The sequence below is a fragment of the Cataglyphis hispanica genome, chromosome 6 (genome assembly GCF_021464435.1).
Source record: "Cataglyphis hispanica isolate Lineage 1 chromosome 6, ULB_Chis1_1.0, whole genome shotgun sequence".
NCBI lineage: Eukaryota > Metazoa > Arthropoda > Insecta > Hymenoptera > Formicidae > Cataglyphis > Cataglyphis hispanica.
In genome coordinates, this window is record NC_065959.1 from 2,841,506 (window position 1) to 2,856,303 (window position 14,798).

Sequence of the window (14,798 nt, forward strand, 5' to 3'; positions counted from 1 at the left end):
TAATAGCAACAAAATTTAATATCTATAAACTTATTTTTTGTCTCCTATCTTTTTTTTTAAAACTCAATAATAACAGAAAGTAAATAATTTTCTCCAGACTTATGTAAAAAGAAAAATTTAAAACATTATCACAATTGAAAAATATCATTATGTGAATTTATAATCGCTATCCTTCTTGTAGCAATTATTGTTATTGCCATTTTGAGAAAGCTTCGTCAAATTTGATCTAAATAAATTTTTTTTTTTTAGATGATGTAACTGCTAAAATAGATTAAAATTATTATCATTCAAATATGAAATATAATACATCATACATTTTGCTTTTGATAAGGAACATTTTTTTCTACAAGCTATCTATATATTTTTTTGTACTATTTAACAATTTTAATTAAATCATGCATAAAAATATGTAATAGAAAATCCTTCTAGTTAAATATTCTAATCATAAATAATTTATACCTACATTTAAATTTATCAGTTTAAAGCACTCAACAGTTTTTATATTGTTCTAAGCTATTAGATAACTTTTATATAGTTTTATAATAATAAACTACATATATATAAAAGAAGTCTCATGATGCGACATGATATAACTAATATATATACACATACAAAATTTGGCATTATGTAATACTTTGCAATATTTTGTGTTTTGTACTTTTGTCTTGTAAAGGTTCAGAATAAAAAAAAGGGAAAACAAAAAAAAAAAAGAAAAACAACTTACCACAGGAAGGATAACTGTATCTCAAATAGTTTGATTTCAAAACAAGATATGAAGACAGAATGCATGATTGCATGTAATAAATTTTGATATTAATCGAAAATAATCATTTCTCTGAACTAATTGGGTTGAATTTTGTTACGTACAAATTATTGCCATATTTGCAATGTTGAAGTTTGACCATTAATTTGTACTTTGGGTACCATGAAGTCTTAGTTTAACACGTACAATCATTCTGTGCTTCTGGGAAGAGCTTTAGTGTTTCATTGATCGCGTTTGCCACATAATCCAAATTGAATTCATTGAGTCCACACATATTTATACGACCACTACGTAACATGTAGATATGATATTGTTCTCTCAGATGCTGCACTTGTTTTTCTAAAAAAAAAATTATCACGAAAATTCTTTCTTCTATAATTATTCTTATATTAAATTGCATTATAAAACTAGAGAAATAATTTCTACAACTAACCAGTGAGTCCTGTATATGAGAACATTCCAATTTGTTGGATAATATGATCCCAAGTACCTGGAGTACCCAATTTCAATAATCTGTGATACAAACCTGATCTCATTTCTTTAATTCTACTGGACATTGTTCTAATATGATCTCTCCTAAGATATTGAATTACGTTATTTAAGCAATTGATATATAATTATATTTTAGCTATTTTATATAGAGAATATAGAGACTATAAAATACCATTCTTCAAAAAGTTCTGGGTTTCTTAATACTGTTGCGACAATTCGAGCACCATGATTAGGGGGATTGCTGTACATCCCTCGGATAATTAACGTCAATTGCGATTTAGCTTCAATTAATTCCTTCGTATCGGCCAACACAAAAACTATGTTGCCAACTCTTTCGTTATACAATCCAAAATTTTTTGCAAAACTTTGCGTGCAGATGAATTCAATTCCACGTTCGGCGAACATTCGTACGGCGTACGCATCCTTATCTAAATCTCCACTTGCGAAACCCTATTAAGTGTTTATATAGGGATCATATAGATTACTTAAGCATACTATGAAGATAATTATGATAAAATTACATTATCTATTGATTTGATATTGACCTGATATGCACTATCAAATAATGGAAAGAGTCGTTTTTCTTGTATCACATCAGCTATTTTAGCCCATTGTTCCGGCGTTGGATCGCATCCAGTGGGATTATGCGCGCATGCATGCAGAATGATTACAGCATTTTCTGGAGCATCTTTTAAATCATTGAGCATTCCTTCTAAATTGATACTACGGGTCTTCTCGTCCCAATATGTATATTCGCGAGCGTGTTTAAATCCTCCATTAGTAAACACCAGTCTGTGGTTTTCTATGAATACATAATTTTACAATATACATATCTATTTTTACCGATAAATGTTAATATGGCTAATGTATTATATCTTTAAATTTTCACATACCCCAGGAAGGTATGCTGTAATAAAAGGTATCGTAATGCAAAATACGACTCAAAAATTCAGCAGTAACCCGCAATGCACCAGTACCGGAGAGCGACTGAACGCCGAAGGCACGACCTTGGGCAATAACAGGAGAATTTGAACCAAGTAACATACTCGTAGCAGCCGCACTAAATGTATCTAAGCCAAGAACTGGTAAATATTCATGATTCTGTAGATCATCAGCAGCAAGTAACTTCTCCACTTTTCTTACAACTGGCAGGACCCAAGGTTTGCCCTCATTAGTGCGATAAGCTGAAAAGATTTTGTGTGAATATATTTTGAGAAGAGTTGCATAATTTCAATAATTACTGTACGATTAGTTCATGTAAAATTATACAATATGTTACATGGATTACAAAGAGGAATATAAATAAGCCTTTTAAAAAATTTTTTTTTTATTAGTAGAACTCAAATATTTTTATTTCTAGATATAATACACATTCTCTACATATTTGTTTTTAAAATTAATTATTACTGTTTACATAAGATATAAAAATGTAAGAAATAATTTTATTAGATTTAATATCAGGCATTTGATTTGAAACAAATTTATTTTTATCTATATCTATTGTAGTCTCTAACAAAATAATTAAATGAGAAGTTTATTTGTATTATCTATATATAAGTATATATATGTATATAAATGGTAGAACAATATGACATATTATATAATCATTCTAGAGGTGACCCAAGAGCACAAAGTATAAAGATACAAAAAGTACTATACTATACACATATTATAGTTTATATTTATTATTAAAATATGATAATCTATAAAAGTGAAAAACATGCACACTATTCAAAGCACATGTACTACGAAAAATCTATATGCATGAAATCAGCGATTTGCTATCTTAATTTTGTTTTTTTTTTTGTTTTTTTAACTTTTAAGTTTTAATACAGCGTTAATAAAGCGATCGTTTAAAAAATGATTACAAAGTGTAAGGAATAAAAAAGGCAGGAACGTACCTCCTACACTTAGATTCACTTTATTGTCATGAGAGTCGTCGACGAAAGCCTTTTGCAGCGCGAAAACCTCGATGGGAGGCCCCAATTTTATTCCCGTAAATCTGGTATTCATATCGCGAGCGATGCAACAACGTAGTGGATGCGATGAAGGAAAAAATCGTAAGCGCGAAATTAAAATTGAATCCTCGTTCAAGTTCGGGGTCGGAACGTGATAAATAGGAGAATACGCGAAGGTCAATGTGTCAAAACGTAGTTGCCCGCGTGGATGTCTCGCAATCCGTGATTCGCCGATTGAACTGTCTACTATGGACGCTGTGTATATATATGTGTGTGATTTTTACTACTGTATTAATTGACGTAAGAGGACACGAGAGAATGTAGCCATATCGTAAAGATTATATGTTTTTTCACCTTCGTACCATGCAGCGATTCTCAATGTTGTTAGTCCTGAATTATTCGCGATCCTTAAGCTGAATACATACGCGATCCAGCGAACTTATCGTTGGACCGTATCAAATTACGTTTTGAAGATTAAAAGATTGAAGTTTGATCAAAGAAAAGGACCTAAATATTTCTTATTTTTCTGATCGGTTACATTTTAATCTTCAATCTTTAGTCTCAGTCTTTAACGTGTAGTCTAATACGGGTTTAAGGTGTAGAAAAATCAACCAATCGCGCGACAACTCGTCTGGAATAAGCGTGTGTAGTCGAGGAGCTCTTCCGTGATTGGTGCGTGCGAGATGTGTAAAAAAAAAACAAAAAATTTATTTCAATTTATTTTACAAAAGTATAACGTAGTATTTGAGCGGAGCAGTTTTTTTATCCCGCGGCATGCAAGTTTGCATAATTATATCAAAGATATAAAATGATTCCAAGAGGAAGCGAGAGCCGAAGACGTAGATTCGTCTGATAGATAATTGCGAGTAATGTACACGCTGATAATATTCGACCTCGCGGTACCTTCGTGAATGCCAACTACGTGACAATTGCTGCGATAAATGAGCTTGCAAGACAGCCTGTTTTCCGATGATGTCGAGTACGACGTAACCATCTTCGCGAAGGACAAGACGCGCAAAAGGTATGTACAAGGATCGATTGTCATAACATATATGCACGAAATAGGATATCGATGTCGAGGCCGATGAAATCTTTGAAGATTAGCTTTTTTATAATACGCGTCAGCGGTTACGAGGAACGTAATTTTAATTCGATCTTATATGACTTTGATATGTTACTTTATTTGACATATATGTATATATATATATATATATGTATGTATAAATAAAACGAATATATATACGCATGTATGTAACGGCAAATTAAATGGATGTATGTATATCCGTGGGTTCTTGGAATGAAATTACCCGTGAGTGGCTTAATATAGATTTTATAAATAGCGTTAGCAACCGATACGTCGATAGCCATCCTCGCTAAAAAGCTTCGAGAAATTAAGATACGCGATATTCTGTTACATATATTTACCATTTGTTTGCGTTATATAAAATAAATCGTCAAATAATTTTGATGTTTTTTCATTGTGCACATTTTTCCATCATTACATATGATATTATTAGTATTATTAAAATAATATTATTTTACTATTATTATTATTATTTAAAAAAATATATATAAGGGGGAGGGGATAATAAATTCACATTACATTATTCATATATTGATGAAAGATGACAAATATAAAAAAAACAGCAATTATGAAACGTGATTTTTCAATACTGCCAATACCATGGCGTGAATAAGGCCAAGGGATATTTATGTTAATTACGTCAATACTGGCAGTCTTGAAACGCATTGCAGCTTGTTGCATGTGGTCGCGCGCTTATGACAGATCCGGCCAGTCGCACGTGGTGTCATAGTCGTACGTGTGATTGCGTAAATTCAGTAATCGCGTGTGTTTATACGATATATTATACAATAAAGTAGCATATATATGTTTTATTTCTGCTTTTTCACTCTCACTGTATACACCACGTATATTTAACAATACATGTACGTATGCTATATATATACATTGCATTCCTCCTCATTGTAAGTAAGAAGTAAAAAAAGATATAGTCGAGACGAAAGAAAACTTTTAGCGCGATTGTCGAGTCGTGTGAATCGATGAATAAGTCGGCTATATAAGTCGTCGGGTAAAAAACGAGGGTGAAAGTGAACGCGCGGATTACGTAAAAGTTAGCCGACTTTTATATCCTCGTTGTTCCCCTCTTTTCTCACATCCTCTCTCTCTTTCTCTCCTCACGTAAGACGTTACGTTCACCAAACGGCTGCTCGAGGCTTGTTCTCACTTTCAACGAGAAACACGCGGTCTTTTCACTTTTGCAGAGCGCTAGTCTTCCCTCCCGTCAATAACTATCGCCGTTTCATAATACATCAGCTGGTGCAGGATCGTTTCTCAGACCTGTTGCATACATTCTCGATTGGTCAGGGCTCGGCCAGACGTACCGTGGTATGCTACAAGAGCGATGTGAGAAGGTATCGCAGAAAATTGTACTCTAGCCAACATTTGTTATTTGTTTTTTGTCGATAATATTCCTGAATGCAACGTTTTCTAATCTTAATGAGATAACGATAATGTATAACGAGCTAACTAAGCCACGAACGAAAGTGAAATCGATTCGAGCGATTGCCTGTCGGTTGCAAAATCATTCTGTGTTTGGAATCATGACCATGATTGTAATTGCAATTCTTTTCGAGCAGTATGATTCTATGAAGAGAATTAAGTGTACATTGTTTTTGTTATAAAGAGTTTGGGACCCAAAACCGAATGCTCTTGAGTGCAAAACGGGCCTTGTAACAAAACGAAGGGATACAATTGGCGGGATGGAAGGCCGACATTCGCCTTCATCTCCGGAATGCAAGCAGCTACAACGACAAGGTGATTATAAGAATAAGTAATACGTACAACACATAAATAATAAATAAGCATGAGAGAAAACATTTTTGAAACAATACGTAATGTGAGATGTGTTTTTATATATGTACATATTTTTAGCTAAATCAGTACCAACAGTCGAGATATATAGGCCACCAGCAGCTAGGAAAGCTAGCAATTCGCAAATAAGTGGGGCGCAGACACAGTTGCAGTCAAATAATACAGATTCATCTTCGGTCAAGTAAGACTTGTTAAATTATTAAATTCATATACAATTGTTTTTGATTTTAATATTCATACAAGAATAAAAAACCAGCACTTTTTTTCTTTGTTTTATTAATGTCAGATTTTTATACGATTTTTATACGATCAGTGTCAATTATTTCAAAATACATTGTTAACATGTGCCTTTCTAGGAATGTACGGCAGAAACGACCCGATCGTGCGGTTTATGTACCTAGACATCGAAGAAGTTTGGAGGACAGAAGATCGCGAAATTCTCAAGTTTCTTCTGCAAATTATACGACGTTAAACGGAGATGCAAATACAAATAATAATTCTAGACTGCAAGATACATGCTGTATTCGACAAAGTACAAGCAGTGACTCGAATTTGGACAATCGAATCTCTGAGAGTCATGACATGAAGGTAGAAGATGGTCACTTTCCGCGAGAAAACTCTGTAGTTACCTTGGACTCTAGGGTAATCCCCGACACGCAAGATAGTACTGAGTATACGCATAAATTGTTGGAAGAATTGAAAGAGGATGTGCAAACTTTATTGAAAGAAAGGGAAACCGTCGTAGTTGATAACCCTAATGAAAATAGCGCTAATGTATCAAAATCATCTGACAAAGTCGAAATTAATGATGAACTGATAAAAACGACACAAGCAACCGTGAAAGAAAACCGAACCTTAGTGCAACATTTAGATTGTAATAATACGATAGATAATGAAAATAGGCAATTGATTGGACAGAACATAGTATCGGACATTCTGATAATTTCTGATAATATGCGAAAGAAACCGGAACGATCCGAACAAGTCTCTCCGATTCTTGTAATACCACCCGAGAAAAAAGTGAAGAAGATAGAAAGGCAAAAGAGCAAACCAGTTCCACCGCCGTCTCCACCTATGAAAATAAACCGAGATGAATGCGATTGGGACAGTTTGTTCGATGATAATGGCGATTGTCTGGATCCAACGTTGATAGAAGAAGTCAGTATATATCTTATGCGTTTACATTAATATTTAATTTCGTGTTTGTCTATTTTGTTACTTGTAACATTTTAATTAATTTGTAACATTGTTATAATTAATTTATTTATATACTGTCTTTCTATCCAGCTTACATCGGCAGTAGGCGAAGTGACGATAGAACAACCAAAGAACGATTACAAAGCGTACAGCAAACAGGTCGAAGTGTCTAGTGATGAGTTTGCACACGTTGTAGAAATTTACAATTTTCCCTCTGAGTTCAAGACTAGCGATTTGGCTGCTGTCTTCAGTTCTTTTAAGAACGGTGGCTTTGAATTAAAGTGGGTGGACGATACTCACTGTTTAGGAGTTTTCAGCAGTCCTCTCATTGGTATACATATATTTGATATTTTTAATAATCAAACTTTTCTATTCTTAGTATCTTCATATGCTCGGCATATTTACGTTTGTTTCCCATACATGCATAAAATAAAAATATCATTAAATGCAGATTATTAAAAGATATTTTAATTTGTGCTATTAAAACTCATTAGAGAATACAGGAAAAGAATGTACTAAAAATAGAAAGTTTATTTTCTATATGTGCTAAGAATAGAAATGTTTGACTGTAAAATAATGTAATATATAATTTGTGATCATTTTATTAAAAATAATTTAAAAATGAATATTAATTATAGTCAAAAAAATTTACTGATATTTTATATATTTGATATTAATGATATGACAATTGGTGTAATATGTACATTTATCATTGACGATATTGAAAACAGTTTTATTTTAACTAATTGTAATCAGATATATTGCAATTAATTATATTACTTTTTTTGTTTTTTTCATATTACTTTTTTAAGCTGCTGAAGTATTAGCATCAAATCATCCGTTTGTGAAAACGAGACCTCTTAGTGAAGCCACCGCCTTGAGTAAAATGAAAGCCAGAAGAACCGCAGAATTTCTACAACCTTATAGAAATCGGCCCGAAACATGCGCTGCTTTGGCCAGGAGATTAGTTACAGGTGCATTGGGCGTGAAACTTGCTACAGCCAGACAAGAACGTGAGCACGAGAAGAATGTACTACGTGAAGCAAAAGGTAAATTGTATTAATTCTACAAACAATGCAAAAAGAAATAACATATGACATTTGAAAGAAGTTAATGAGAGAGAAATTCTTACATTACAGAGAAGAGACGATTAGCCAATAAACAACGAGAGGATGTCTGGGAAGGCATAATACCTGCGAAGTAACATTACGCATTGCTAATGCGTATTTACAGAGATCGTTTATACCTCGCTATATTACTATGTGATCTTTCACAAGATTATTACATAGTTGGTGGCATTGATTCCCTTGAAAATGCGTTCGTGACTACATAATTTAAGTAGTCCGCATTGCAAGGCTCACATACTGTTGAATCTTTTCTAGGCAAGAACACACTACATTACATTGTGTTACACAAGTAAGGTACTTGCTGGAATGATTGAAATCCCAAATTTAATTTTTAAGAGAATCATCAGAGTGCATTACAGTTTTCCATTTTTATTGTTACAAATACAAACAATATAACAAGTGTTATTGCATCCTATCCGATATTAGGATATTTTTATTTTTTCAATAAAACAGATCGATAAAAAAAGAAGAGAATTACATAATAGATTCATTATTGCAACACTAAAAGAATATTAATACTAAAAGAATATAATAATCTATTATTGATTATTAATATATTAATAATCAGTAATTTTTATATAAGGTTAATCTAAATGAGAATATTTTCAATTCTGTTTTGATTTTATTTTTATATAAATTATACAGATGATGAATCGTAAAATTATATCTTGTTTAATATTAAATATAAAATTTTTTTAAATGTTGATAACATAAACATGTTACACACTTGTATTTAGTTTTTTAGTGTTGAGCAGTGTAGAGAAAGAGAGCGCTGCGTCAAAGTTGAAACACATGTCACACTATGTCATCTGTATATTTTATTGAAAAATATCCGTTATTCACACGTTAACGAATGTTTTAGATTTTACAATAAGAAATTTGTAATGCATCTATGTATATTTGTGCCTTACTCATCTATCCTCTTTATATTGGTAAACAGAAAATTAAATAGGTACATACATCTTTCTGATTTGTAAATTAAAAAAAATTCGCATTAATTTATTACTAGATGAGTTTGGCATGTAAATATTTTGAGATTGGAAAATATCCATTTATCTCGAGAAAATTATCAAGACAATATTATCATTTTAGTGTCATAAAGAAAAAACTACTGTAGTGAAGAAAAACAGTCATTTTGTATTTTTGTCATGCAAGAATTTAATTTATTTTTTAATAAATATTATAGTGTAAAGTCATGAGTTTTTACAGAACTAAAACTGCAAATATCAAAATTATAAATGTAGTGTGGTTTATGCATATGTTAGAAAAAAATTGGGACAACTTTTTTATATTATCTTAATATTTGTCACATATTGTTATGAGTTTATACACAGCAACATATACAATAATATATAGTATAGAATAACTGCAAGACAATAAGTGGCAATAAAATTCTTTCGCGCATACATCGATTCATCATAGTGATATATCAAAATATATCTTTGCAAAGTTTTAGAGACCGATGACACAATATTTTTACTGAAGAGATAATCATAACATATATATCGCAGAATAAAAAAAATTTTATATGTCTGACTTAGGCCACTTATATATTTGTTATATTTACATAATACAAATGTTACAAATCGACGCACAATCACTTTATCTATTCATATTACAGAGTTGCTGAGTATAACGAAAATGGATTGTATTTTTATATACAGTTGTTACCAATATGAAATATGAAATAAAGATGTATGTTGCCTATCCCTAGTCAACATATGTACATGCAAAGATGTTATTTATATGTGTTGATTGATATTATGTCACAAATTGAATAAGAGGCTTTTTCTTGAGGAAAAATAAAGATATATATATATATATATATATATATATATATATATATATATATATATATATATACACATATACTTTCTATAGTATAATTCAATTTTCTCTATATTTACATAATGTCAATATAGATACGTACTTATTTGAATTTCTTTGAAAAGTAACATTTGCAAAATATAAAAGAAGATATACATTGACGATATATACGACGATAGAATCTTAATTGCATTCAAAGGTTCATTGATAAATGGACACTAAATTTATACATACAAAAAATTATATATATTAAAAATTATAACAAATTTCTTTCATGTTTTATATTTATGATATTTTTTGCATTTCTTTTTAGTGGCAGTATTACAACTTCCTTTCATAAAATACAGCTACACGGTAGCAAATCCATTTTAGTTCATATTTTTGATAAGAAATGTTTTTTTCCCTTCCCATAAAAACGCTATGTAATCTAATTTATACATCAAAATATGAGATATTAGAGTGAAATAATTATTACCACTTGCTACCTTTCTTCTTTTTTTTCTGTTGGACTTTGCGTTGTTGCTGACGTGGTCCACATGTTTCAACTGCAGGACTATGGCGAGGATTCGGAGAAGGCTTAGCGTTCGCAGGCATTTTCGTAATGTCGCTGTGATGTAAAATATATTATTAATTTTTTTTTTTTAACAAATTTATCACATTTATTTATTGTAACAAAAAAGTATATCTTGTTTGCATATACGTACTAAAGGTCACTGGCTCCTGTAGCTGCTCCTTGTGTTCCTTTCATAGCGGCATCCCTATTTCTTCTATCCCGCTTTTTACGGAATCCGCTGCGTTCGTGTCTTGGTAACCATCGTTCTGGATCAGGCGGAACGTCTGGATCATAGTTCTTTGGCAATCTACGAATGCGTTTACGTTTCTTGTGCTTCTTCTGAATTACATCCGACACTGGTTTACTGATAAAGAAAGAAAACACATGATTTTTGAATACTTGATATAAATTATGACTGAAATAATTATATTTACCCGGGAGAAGGTTCAATCTTCTTCTTTACTACTTTAGTCCCAATAACCCAATTGCTACTCTCCAATGCGTCAACGTCGGTAGTTTCAGCAAGATCGTGAAGTGGTGGTAATCTTTTAGATAACGATTGCGCTTTAGAAGGACAGAACTGTACATAAGCGACCACTAATTGAGCTAAAGTCTTAGTATCGGACGGTGAAGCATCTACTAATTCTTGCAAGATGTCAGCAGCGATTTTAAGCTCACCACCACGTAAGTAGAAATTAGCAGCCTGCCGCCATAATTCTCCTACATTTTTAGTAGTTTCCTAAAAGAAAATCTTTCCTGTAAAAAGTACTGCGCAAGAGACTAATCACACACATTATATATATATATAAATATATGTCTTAAATACACATACTTTGTGTTTTTTATAATAAGCGACTGCATTCTTTAGAGCGGCCGACGCTCTTTCCCGATCGTTGTCAGCCATGTGAAGTGTAACGAGTGCACTGACTATTCCAGGTAGAGATCTATCCCTTTCATTCATATTCTCAAGAATAGCAATCGCCTCTTTTCTTTCATCATGACTCAAAAGAACTTGCACACTAGCCAATTTCATAGGCAATTCCTTCTCGCCGACCGCATGTTCGATCAATAACTTCGCCGCTTCTTTCGCTTTACCTTCCTTGCTAAGTTGTACAGCTTTTATGAACATTGCATCTGCTGCAAGTGTAGGATGATCTTTCGCAAGATTATTACACAGTTGGTGACATTGCTCTCCCTGAAAATGTAATGAGTGCATCATCTCTTTGTAAATAACAAAAAAACTAATAAATATATTATAAATGTATTATAAGACTCACTTGATCTGTATAAAATGCTAATAAACATTGATTGTATGCAATGTTTCTTCTTTGCCTGGAAGTTAATTTGTGCTCTAGATTTTCATGAGTAGCACTTTTCATTCTCTTTTTACTATCAAACACATTTTGATCTTTATTCAGACATACTAAATTGTTATTGGCTACAGCAATTAATGCAATATCATCTGGCTTGACTTTTAGAACAGCAGTATACAATGCTTGCGCTTCCTTTTCTCGACCTTGCAATTGCAGGCAATAACCAAGCTGTACACGAATTATACCCAATTCATTTTCGATTTCTTCTTCAGATGCTCCATCTTCTTCCAAACCTTCCTTGCACAATTTTTCAGCAGCTCTTAATTTTTTTTCTGCTTCTATTAAAACAGCTTTATCATCCTTGTTTCTTTGGGCAAGTAAACGACATGCTGCATTATATGTTAATTCATAAGTGTGTTCGTGTAATGAAGGAACTTCTAAATCCTAGAAATTTGCAATATATTTTTAGAAACTTTCTTGTATTAAATGCTCTATATCATATTAATTAAATTATTAATTTACTATATAAATTGTATTAAACTTACAGAACCCTCAATCGCTAAATTTCCAAGAACAGCTGCAAGATTTGTCTCTCTTTCTTCTTCATAGTCATCGTGTGAATTCTTAATAATATCTCTATATACCGCAAAACATTCTTCATATCTCTCTAGACGATATAATATCTGGGCTTTTAATTCCTTGATTTTCAGGGAAGGATTCTGCACATTTTCTATCACTTTTAACGCTTCAGAAATTTGATTTAAACGATAGAGACAGTATCCTTTTTCAAAATCTAAATTCCTAAGTTAGAAATAAAATTTATATTATTATATATTATAAAATTTATATTATATATATTATAAAAAATATATTTATTGTCATATTATTAAACAGTATCATACGTTGCTAATTTCGGAGTTTTAACGATAGCTTGTAACGCATCGTTGAACTTGGACAGCTGGATGTAGCAAACAATTTTATAGTGAAATGCCGCTTCTTCATCTTGAGAAATTCCTAAAACTAAATAGATGGAGTATGAATTATTGCACAGATTTATGTAAATGACATGTTCTTCCTCAAATTGGAATACTTTTACCAAACGTAAATTATTTCAAAACATGATATATATATATATATAATTTCATGAAAATATATGTGAAACGATGTAAAAACATTACACCACAAGTAAGATTATTTTTACTGCGATTATCGACTTAGTTTTCGTCATTTCGATAAATAATTAAGCTTACTTCTGTTTGCAGTTTTCAAGGCCCTTTCGTATTCCCCGTTTTGTCCTAATTTGTTTAATTCCGTATACAATAAAACAAGGTTATTTTCCTTTGAAGCCATGTTTTTCAATTCCGATTCAGATCTTTCTCGATACGTGTGTCAACGTGGAGCCATAGACAATGAGATAATAGTATTGGAGACTGGAATCTGGAGTGAGTCTTTCATATATATATATACTATCCTATCGAAAATCGCGGGGAAGAATTAGAACGAGACAGATATACTTTTGGATGGATCTCTGTATATTTTTACATTTACTACTTGAGCTAAAAACATTTCTTCAAAATAATTAGCAATAAAAAAGATACAGAACTTCCAGGAAATTTGATTTTATTTTTATCAGAATTTAAATAGTGAAATTGCAAATGTTAATTAATTACTTATTTTTTTTTCAATTTATAAAATACATGTGAAGTCAACATTTTTGGCTATATTATTTATAATATTAGAATATTATAAACCCGTGCGCCATTTATTTTTATGTGTAGCGATTCGCCTGCTTATCGAATGTTGGTTTCATCGCACAATTATCATCAGTTATTATTATAATTTTTGCATCTATATAGAAATAATAACTTAATTAATAAATTTCTAGCATATTAATAATTGATAGAAAGTTGGGAAAGCATTTCTCAACTGGTATTGCGTCCTGTAAAAAAAATGCGGTCATCTTGAATTTGATATCGACGTGATACTGACCGATCGCGTTCACGTGAGTTTCTTTCCCGCCATAATCGAATGAGACTTACAGGACTTACTTCACTTTCCGCGTCACTTTCGAATGCAACGGCAACGTTCCAGTCGCGAGTACATTTAATTGAATCTTTTGATGTTTCAACGAAGTCGGACAAAGGATATTACTTCATATATAATTAAGTAAGATTATATTAAACAATATATATTGGACGTTGTACGATTTATTGGGGAATTAACATTTATTTCACATTTATTAGGAGTCAAGATTGTACGACGTGTTGGTCGTTAAGCAGTGATTCGGAAATCGTATATTTTCGTTATTTTCCAACAACGAGATTGGTGAGTGCCGTTAATATTTTATCTTTCGGTAATTCTATCGAATTAGTTTGATCACTAAGATATTAGCGCAAAATAAAAATTTATGCATGAAATATATATTAAAGTAAATAGATATACCTGGGCTAATATAGATTGTATAGAATATGTACAGATTGTATAGATTGTATCCTATAGTATTTGAAATATTATATATACATATATATACGTATAGTTATGTAACCGCTAGGGAGTTATGTCGCTTAGTCATGAAATTAGCCGCGGTCACGTGATTGAATTTCGAACCGAACCATTACTTAAAGCCGTGCGTCGCCGATGTGCAGTCGAATCGCGATCGCTCCGTCTTTTCGCGT

General features: G+C 31.8%; 3 protein-coding genes across 5 annotated transcripts; 1 reads left to right on the top strand and 2 right to left on the bottom strand.

Moving 5' to 3' along the window:
- Positions 1–720: 720 nt before the first annotated feature.
- On the bottom strand, positions 721–3,543 carry LOC126850310 (aspartate aminotransferase, cytoplasmic). Its single transcript, XM_050593176.1, has 6 exons — positions 3,157–3,543; positions 2,149–2,439; positions 1,801–2,057; positions 1,428–1,705; positions 1,197–1,339; positions 721–1,102 (listed from the first exon to the last, which is right to left on the bottom strand). The coding sequence occupies exons 1-6, from the start codon at positions 3,266–3,268 to the stop codon at positions 939–941; spliced, it is 1,245 nt and encodes a 414-aa protein (XP_050449133.1). The 5' UTR covers positions 3,269–3,543; the 3' UTR covers positions 721–938.
- Positions 3,544–3,962: 419 nt separating this feature from the next.
- On the top strand, positions 3,963–10,171 carry LOC126850265 (uncharacterized). 3 transcript variants are annotated; one of them, XM_050593086.1, is made up of 8 exons: positions 3,964–4,234; positions 5,497–5,646; positions 5,919–6,049; positions 6,167–6,287; positions 6,463–7,264; positions 7,394–7,634; positions 8,116–8,352; positions 8,443–10,171. In XM_050593086.1, the coding sequence occupies exons 1-8, from the start codon at positions 4,155–4,157 to the stop codon at positions 8,505–8,507; spliced, it is 1,827 nt and encodes a 608-aa protein (XP_050449043.1). In that variant the 5' UTR covers positions 3,964–4,154; the 3' UTR covers positions 8,508–10,171. The 3 variants fall into 3 exon arrangements, with proteins under 3 accessions (XP_050449044.1, XP_050449043.1, XP_050449045.1); XM_050593088.1 differs by lacking the exon at positions 3,964–4,234 and adding an exon at positions 4,955–5,160; XM_050593087.1 differs by lacking the exon at positions 5,497–5,646 and having other exon boundaries at positions 3,963–4,234.
- LOC126850258 (signal recognition particle subunit SRP72) lies at positions 9,968–13,562 on the bottom strand. The gene is made up of 8 exons (XM_050593075.1): positions 13,374–13,562; positions 13,026–13,143; positions 12,669–12,924; positions 12,088–12,567; positions 11,643–12,005; positions 11,245–11,549; positions 10,962–11,174; positions 9,968–10,864 (listed from the first exon to the last, which is right to left on the bottom strand). Exons 1-8 carry the CDS (start codon positions 13,471–13,473, stop codon positions 10,729–10,731), a joined length of 1,971 nt encoding a protein of 656 aa, XP_050449032.1. The 5' UTR covers positions 13,474–13,562; the 3' UTR covers positions 9,968–10,728.
- Between the last annotated feature and the right edge of the window lie 1,236 nt (positions 13,563–14,798).